This window comes from Penaeus japonicus, unplaced genomic scaffold (assembly GCF_977035675.1).
Source record: "Penaeus japonicus unplaced genomic scaffold, GWHDUDI00000001_assembly GWHDUDI00000002, whole genome shotgun sequence".
In the NCBI taxonomy this organism is placed as follows: domain Eukaryota; kingdom Metazoa; phylum Arthropoda; class Malacostraca; order Decapoda; family Penaeidae; genus Penaeus; species Penaeus japonicus.
The window spans coordinates 18,227,693-18,236,483 of NW_028234404.1; the positions used below are offsets into that span (position 1 = coordinate 18,227,693).

General features: G+C 37.4%; 1 protein-coding gene and 1 long non-coding RNA gene across 2 annotated transcripts in view; both read right to left on the reverse strand.

The window, feature by feature from the left end:
- Positions 1-3,418: 3,418 nt before the first annotated feature.
- LOC147472279 (uncharacterized) overlaps positions 3,419-8,791 on the reverse strand; it is a 6,594-nt gene continuing 1,221 nt past the window's right edge. The window contains exon 2 of the long non-coding RNA XR_015191975.1: positions 3,419-3,540. This is a non-coding gene — a long non-coding RNA (uncharacterized LOC147472279). The remainder of the gene's footprint in view (positions 3,541-8,791) is intronic.
- The window catches only part of LOC147472280 (uncharacterized), a 4,719-nt gene continuing 1,081 nt past the window's right edge, over positions 5,154-8,791 (reverse strand). Inside the window, exon 1 of the mRNA XM_086548424.1 lies at positions 5,154-8,791. This exon is cut by the window's right edge and continues 1,081 nt beyond it. Coding sequence (XP_086404550.1) covers positions 5,154-8,791 — 3,638 coding nt within the window.

The window sequence follows — 8,791 nt, forward strand, 5'->3', positions numbered from 1 at the left end:
ATCTAAAGATAACAGATTTATCAAAGAAAGTGAACAATGGAATCTGGAAAAAAGTAAAAGATGAATACAAAGATAGGAAGAAAAAACAACAACAACTAATCAAATCCAGCCTTCGAACTCCAGCTGTCCTTCCTTTCCTGGAACCTTATATTAACCTAACGTGCTGGAGGGACAATCTTGAATGGGTGGCGTCGCACATCTAAGAACTGGATTAATTCAGTCGGCCATAATGCGCTCAGGTCGCTCAGGTTACCTCGAAAACGTTCCACATTAAAGATATTTCATGTGTGACGGTATTGTTCAAGCTGTTTGCATTACCAGTGAGACCGATTGCCGCAAAAAATATCTATTTAATTAATGATAACAATAATGACGGTCATGATAGTAATACAATGATACCAACAGCAGTAACAATGATCAGAAGAAGATTGACAGCAACAAGAAAGAAATGATATGTGAATAATTGCATGGATGAATAAGCTAAAATCTTGCTCCGTCTAGACAGCACTTTCAGCCTCTGCTTTAGCGGAGAAAAGCGGGAATAACACGACTCGGTTCACTGTTCACTTTTACGTGCGAAAGGTCATGGAACTTGATGTTTACAATTAACATGAAAGCGTTCTGTTGTTAGGGAAAGGTCGGAGTGGATTCAGCTGGTGGGGAATTCTGCTTGTCGGATTTTATGTTATTCACATCAGATATTTTGCAACTTTTGCAATGTTTTATCTTTTATTTTTTAAAGGAAGTATATGACATGTTTCTCGTACCTTCTTTGATTTTCTTCGTATTCCTTTTTGTTTTCCTTTTTTATAATTCTCTTTATAAAAAAAACAAACACACACACACACACACACACATATACATATATAAATATATATATATATATATATATATATATATATATATATATATATATATATATACATATACATATATATATATATATATATATATATATATATATATATATATATATATATATATATATATATATAACAACCATCCCAACACTTCATTCCTTAAAACGACAAAACTAATGAGAATCCCCGGTACTTACTAGGGAACCCAAGAGACAATCCTTGATAATTCCATCGCATAATCCAGACTCATTAAGCAGATGAAGGCAAGGTCCTGTTTATAAACGAATGCGCTCTTAAGCCAAGCAAATATTGACCTACGATTCCCGCCTGCGTTCAGGAATACGGGATTGTTCTTCGTCCCAGGAGGCTTGCGTGAGTGAGTACCTCTTTATTTCATTACTTTGATGAACAACACGGTGCACGGGGAAGGGGGGTTGGGGAGAGGGAGAGGGAGAGAAAGAGGACGCTTTATCGCTTGAATTAACGGCACTGATTTTTAGTTGTGATAAATGTTTGAATTAATGGTGATGATTATGACATTTAATAATTCCACAATACACGATGTGGAACTGGTATTTCGAATTACATTTTGCAATTATTCATTCTTAACCATACAATTTCCATCGAACCTTCCATTAAAGTTTTAATCCCATCAGCATCAGATATAAAGTAAATTAAATATACAAAGAATGATAATACAGCCTAATCTCGCTCCCTCCCCCATCCAGGCATGAATTATGTATGCATCCAGTTAGTGATTGATATGCAAACCCTTGAGTCAAAGCTAAACGATAGATCTTCCTGCATGATTTAGTGCTGAAAAATGATTGCATTGCGACATGGGATATTAGGTTGTTTATATCACTGTCTCTATGAATAACCACGCGATGCTTATCCACGTCATATCTGAAATATGAATAGATTGATAAATGGACAAGATAAAAGATACGTAACTAGATAAGCTGTCACACCGAGTGATAAATATATGATATTGAAAACTGGAAAAAAAAAAAAAATCATAATGCAAGTAAATCATCGTCCGTGTAACCTAGCCTCCTAACCTGAAACCACTACCCACTGTAGTATATACACAGGGTGAAAGCTGTCTCGAGTTGCCATGTTTTGCTGAATTAGCCAGACTGCCTCCGAGTGTCAGCAGCTGAAAAGGTCATACGTCAGATTAGATTTTGGACAAGCAGGTAGAATAGGAGAGAAAGAGAGAGAGAGAAAAAGAAAAAAAAGTCTGGAGAGAGGGATATAAATAGCAAGAAAAAACTGTGAGAAAGAGAGCGTGGGTGTTTGATATAGATGATTACATTTTCCCGATCTTTCTTTAAGTGTATCTATGAATATCCTTTAATATCTACTTATCAATATGCAACTAAATAACGTCAGGAACACATAACCGCCTTTCCTCTAGTCAGAATAACAGCGCCAAGCCCCGCGATGGACTCCCCCCCCCACCGTTCTGCATTCATATGGTAAACCTGAAACAGATACCTCGTAACTCCACTACATAATCCCGGCTATTAAGCGGATAATGTTAAGGCCGGCTGTTTGGAGACAGCTGCACACCTCAGGCAAGCTAATGTGAACAGTCAGCCCTTGAGTCTCGCGCTGGGTCAGAAACCGCTTATTTACGACACGTTGGCTGATTTTTTTTTTTTTTTTCTCGTAAATCTTTCTCGTTCGGTATTCGGTATAGAGAAATTTACTGTTTTTATGTGTGTGTGCGTCACAGAAAGTGTTTGTTTACGATATGGGTTGAATGTGCGTATGACCTGGACGTCAGAAAAATGGGATATTTCATTCATAAATTCTTCGTCGTTTGTTACAAAGAGAGAAAGAGACGAATCGGTGTTTTTTACGTGTGATGATGATGATGATGAATATGATGAGGATGATGATGACGATGACGATGACGACGATGATGATGCGAATTATAATGAAAATAATGATAGAGATGATGAAAAAAAGGAAACAATGAGAAGAAAATGAAAATGAAAACCAAAAAAACAAAAAAGGAAGAAACCAAATACAAAGAGAAGAGTGATAACAAGAAAAAGAACTTTAGCATGCATGGACATTCCACAGTTTTGTCAATCAGTCATTTGCCATTGCAACGATGAAAATATTTCCATGAGGCACACTTTACTTATTAGCGATGATGATCCCGATTAAACTTCGCGACTGATTTTAGTCTAATCAGATTGGAATATTGACTTGCAAAATAGAGATAAAGATAGACTTAAACGGAGGTTTTGGAGAGCCTTGTATTACAACAATAGAATGTACCCGATGGTTATTTTTAAGACGAAAGACTGTAAGAAATAAGTTTTATAACTGTACATTCGTGTATTTACCAATATGTTGATATCATTTTGTAGTTTTTGCAAGAATTTCGTATCTTTTTCTATATTTGTTTATTTTGTCTTCTATTCTTCTTCCTTCTTCGCCTCTTATTCCCTCTCTTCTTCCTTTTCGTCCTCTTTTTTCTTCTTTTGTGGGTTTCAGTCGATTAGTTTCTTCCTTCTTTGGTTTTTCTCCTCTTCCTCCTCCTCATCTTCTTTTCCCTATGTTTTTTTTCCTTTCTTTTCTTCTTCTCCCAATTCCTCTTCGTCATTTCTTTTTCTCCTACTTTTCCTGCTCCCCTTCCTGTTTCTTATGCCTTCTCCAACTCCTTCTGTGGGGTTTTCTTGCCACATTCGTGCAGTGAATACAGATGTTCTTTAGGGTGGCCATTGAAACACGTGGTGTTGTTGAGCGTCTGCTAATTTATTCAGAAAATTATATTGATATAAAATAATTAACACTTCTGTTTCAATGCAGTTAAAATATATAGTCTTCATAATGGAAATATATACACCTGATAAATGGTGTAACATAAATTAAACATGTCTTTCTTGTAGTAAATAAGCGTAAAATAAAAAACATCAAATATTGGTGGAACATGGGAGACATTACGTATGTAAAAGAAAACGGACCCGCCGTTTGGGGGGACTTAACTAAACCTTTTCATTTCTAAATTTAACATTCTCCCGGCCATAGGGGGCGATTTGCCGCCTATACAATAAATCAATGTTTTAACACATACCTTAAGCTACTTCATGAGGTATATGCTACTTACAAATAATTAAAAAATAAATCACTTCTTCTATCACAAATAATAAAAAATCCTTTGGCACTTAAAGGACTACATTTGTTGCTTCATTAACAAAACAGTAGTTTCTCATCTTAAACATAACTAAAGGACACTTTGGTGCAATATACACAGTTTATAATTCTGTATTGACTTATAAATCTAACTTAATTGGAGCTTTAATAATTCTACCCGTCCTAGACTTTCTAGGTACTTCATCACTTACATTATTCAAGGGTACATTAATACTTCCATCACTTAAATCTACATCACATTGAATGTTATCACTTGAAACATCATCAAATTTTGCCACTTCATCAGGAAAGGACATATTCTCATGTTTACTTATCTCTAAATCATATACTCTTTGTATGGGTCTAATCACTTCACCTTTCTTAGTTTTAACCTTTATACTTCTTATAATTCCATCTTTACCCGGAAATATATCAACAACTACTCCAATAGGCCACTTTAGTCTAGGAATATTATCTTCTTTGATTAATACAAGATCTCCTTTAGACAACTTGCAATTTTGAGTAAAACCCTTTACAACATTAGGCAAATTAGTTATGTAATTGTTGCTCCACACCTTCCAAAAATGTTCTAACTTTACATTTTGCACTATTGTCCTCTCATTCAAGTCTTTGGCATTTACATTGCATGGCACAATTTCTACTGACGGTTTGCTGTGAGGGTTACATCCAAGAATGAAATGGGAGGGAGTGAGGTAGTGGAGAGGGTCTGGGTCTTCACTTACATATGTCAAGGGTCGAGAGTTAATACATCCCTCTATCTCAACAAGTACAGTTTCTAGTTCACGGACACTTATATAATTAAGACCTAGAGTTTTACGTAGGGAAAGTTTAACAGATCTAATGAGACGTTCCCACCAACCACCCCACCAAGGGGATCGAGGGACTATGAATTTCCATTTGGGGGCTAGATGTCCATACATGGCCACTACTTCACTTTTAGCTGCCACAAAGGTCTTAGCATTATCAGAAAATATAACATTAGGCAAACCCCTTCTTGCTACAAATTTTCTTATGGCTAACATACAATCATACAAAGAGAGAGATTCTGTAAGTTCAAGATGAATGGCCCTTACTACACCACAGGTAAACAATAAAACATAAAACTTCTTGTCAGGGAAATCAGCACAAAAGAGGGGGCCTGCATAATCTAAACCCGTAAATGAAGGGCCTAGCTGTAGTTATTCTTTCTTTGGGCAGTGGCGCTACAGGTTGACTACAGGGTCTAGAATCAAGCCAACGACAAATCAAACATTCCTTTACTATGGTCTTTGCTAATTTCCTTACACTAATAATCCAAAATTGAGTTCGTATGGATGATATCACACTATCCACACCAGCATGCTTTAAGTATTTGTGCTGAAATTTGATTAAGAGCTTAGCATATTTACCTTTGGGAATTATGAAAGGGTGTTTTGTGTCATAGTCTAACTCTGAGAACTCGAGACGACCTTTGATTCTAAGCAATCCTTTGTCATCAATGAATGGGTCTAACTTTCTTAATTTTGAGCTGAGAGGAAGAGTCTTGTTACTTGAGAGAAGCCTAATTTCATTTGCAAATGCTTCCTGCTGTATATTGTATATTAATTTCAAACTAGCTAATTCTATTTCTTCAGCAGTGAGGGGACCTTGTACCTTCCTCCCTTTACAATTATCTATGAATTTTAACACATATGCTATTACCCTTAAGGCCTTTTCTAAATCACTAAACTTCTCTAAATCTATCAAGGGAGAGTGTGTCACTTGAACACTAAGGCATATAGGTACACTTGTAGTACAGGGCACTTCTAAATCTAAGCCTTGTTTAACATCTTCCTTATCATGACAAAGGACACTGGCTAACATAGGGGGTCCATACAACCACTGACTATTATGAACAAGTTTGTCTGCCAACACGCCACGAGTTATTATATCAGCAGGGTTTTCTTCACTAGGACAATGCTGCCAGCACTCTGGTGACGTGAACTCTTTAATTTCCTTTACTCTATTTGCAACAAATATATCTTTCTTGCTTAAGTCACCTTTGATCCATGACAAGGCAATTGTGGAGTCACTCCAACACATAACTTTAGTTCTACTGTCTAAATGTAGGGAATTCTTTACAAAATTTATCAATCTACTACACAAGAGAGCACCCATTAACTCTAAACGTGGTAATGTTAATGCCTTTATTGGTGCAACACGTGACTTAGACATAACTAATGAGACCTTAAATGAGCTATTGTCCACAGGTACACGGAGATACACACATGCACCATATCCCTTTTCAGAGGCATCACCAAACCCGTGCAACTCAATATTATCCTTAAGATCTCCCCAAAGCATACCTGGAAAATAACTTCTATCCACATGAAATGCATTGAGACTTTGACTACTATGAATCCACTTTTGAAACTTTACTTTTAACTCTAAGGGCAATTCTTCATCCCAATCTAACTTTAATTTCCACATCTCTTGGAATAGAATCTTACCATACATGATGAATGGACTTATAAGACCCAAAGGGTCAAACATCTTTGCTATTATACTTAGAATACTTCTTTTGGTGTGGGAGACTTCTACACTGTCGTCAGGTTTTCTACAATCAAAGGAGAAGGTATCTTGTACATTACACCACCTCAACCCTAATACACTACTTGACTCATCACCATCATGTATGTGATACACACCATCTTTTGACTTAGAAGTAATTGACATACAGTTTGAAACTAGCTTTGTAAGATCCATGCTACAATCTGCCAGTATACTACGTGCGTCACAGAATTTATCATGTGCATCCTTAACTGAATCTGCCCCACTCAACCAATTATCTATGTACATATCAGTCTTTAGTTCTTGGACTACTTTACTTTGAGGGTACTTAGCAAGATGGGTTTTAAGTGTGGCATTCAAAAGAAAGGGACTAGATGTATTGCCAAAGGGAACACGGTTGAACCTCATGTGTCTTATGGTGCCATCCTCTTTAGGTAGCAAAAATCTATGCACATCCTTGTCTTCCTTGCGTACATTTATTTGCAGAAATGCCTTCTTTATATCTGCAGTTATAGCAATGGGCCAACGACGAAAGCGTACTAAAACTTCAACTAAATCTGGGTTAAGTGAAGGGCCAGAATGAAGACAGTCATTTAAAGAAACACCATTAAAGCAGGAGGCTGAGGCATCAAAGACAGGTCTTATCTTAGTGCTACTACTATTTAACTTTATCACAGGACGGTGAGGCATGTAGTATACGGGATTTACATTTGAAATTTCATTACTAGGTACTTCTTCTATTATGTTTTCATCCTCATAACTAGCCAACACCTTGAGATAATCTTTCTTTAATTCTTTATCTTTATCAAGCTTTACTTGTAACCTGTTAAGTCTCCTCCTCACAATACTTTCATTATTTATGAGTTTTTCCTTGACTGAATCATTCTTCCACGGCAGTGCAACCTCGTATCTATCAGCTTTAAACTGTACATTATTCTTAAATTCCTGCATTACTTTTGAGTCACCATTATCTTGCACTACCTCCTTTGGCTTAATTCCAACAGTTTCTAAATCCCAAAACTTACACAAGTCAGAATCAGACAGGGGGGAAATACACAAAAGTTGTGTTTCAGAATACCTGGAAGTGGTGCGAGCAGAATCAGGTAACCTTCCAGACAACACATACCCAAAGATGGACCTCATAGCCACAACACACTCCTTTTGGATGGCATCTGCTGCTGAAATTAATGTCCAGTAGTAATCAAGACCAATTAACACATCTATCACCATGGGGGAGGCACTGTTGTAATCATCTGCTAATTCAACATGGGAGAAAGAATTTAACACATGGTTAGGCACAACAGGTCTCACAAGAGGCTGACAAATCTTAGGAATTTCAGCTGCAATGACAGGAGCAACATTGTTATCTTTATCTAACATACTTATTTTGAAAACATTTCTAAGTTCTTCTTTTCCAGCACTGTGACCCCCAAAACTAGAATAGGGTATTGGGTTACTGGTTAACCATTGTGGTTTGCATTTCTTAACAAAACTACTACTTATATAACTTCTATCAGCCCCATTATCAAACAACACTTTAGCCGTAACAATCCTACCGTCAGTACCACATACTTTTACCTTGGCTGTCTGTAGGACTGTACAACTACCACCTTGACTAGACATGAGTGTTACGTTGTCCGACTTCTGACCCTTGTTGACTTCTTCTTCTTGTCTTGGGCTAAAGTCCAACTTGACGCCACACATGAGGGTATTGTGGTTTCCTTCGCAGCTTGCACACTTTATCTGAGCCTTGCAGAATCTTGAAGAGTGTCCACTGTTAAGGCACTTAAAGCAGACACCTAGACTTCTAATCTTCTCACCTCGTTCCTGCCCACTTAACTTCTGCACATTGAAGCAGTTTTCAGACTTGTGTTTCTTCTTACAAAAACAGCAGACAGGAGGTTCTTGCTTAGACGAGGTATGAAGGGCTGCGGCAGAAAACTTCTTCTCCTTGGGGGCACTACTTTCGGTCTTTCCCTCAGCAACATTCTTCTTTCCTCTGAAGGCTTCGGACCGCTCTAATCTTGAGATCTCCTTATACAGGAAGTCGAGGAGAAAGTCTAAATCACTCTCACGTCCATCCCCATCTCTAGCCCACTCTAGCCGCAGGTTGTGAGGTAAACGGGAAAGGATAATTGGAGTGAGGAACACTTCACATTGCTTCCCAGTGACGCCTAATGCTTCTAAACTGCGGACGTGTGTAAGAATTTCATCACGAAGCTTCCACA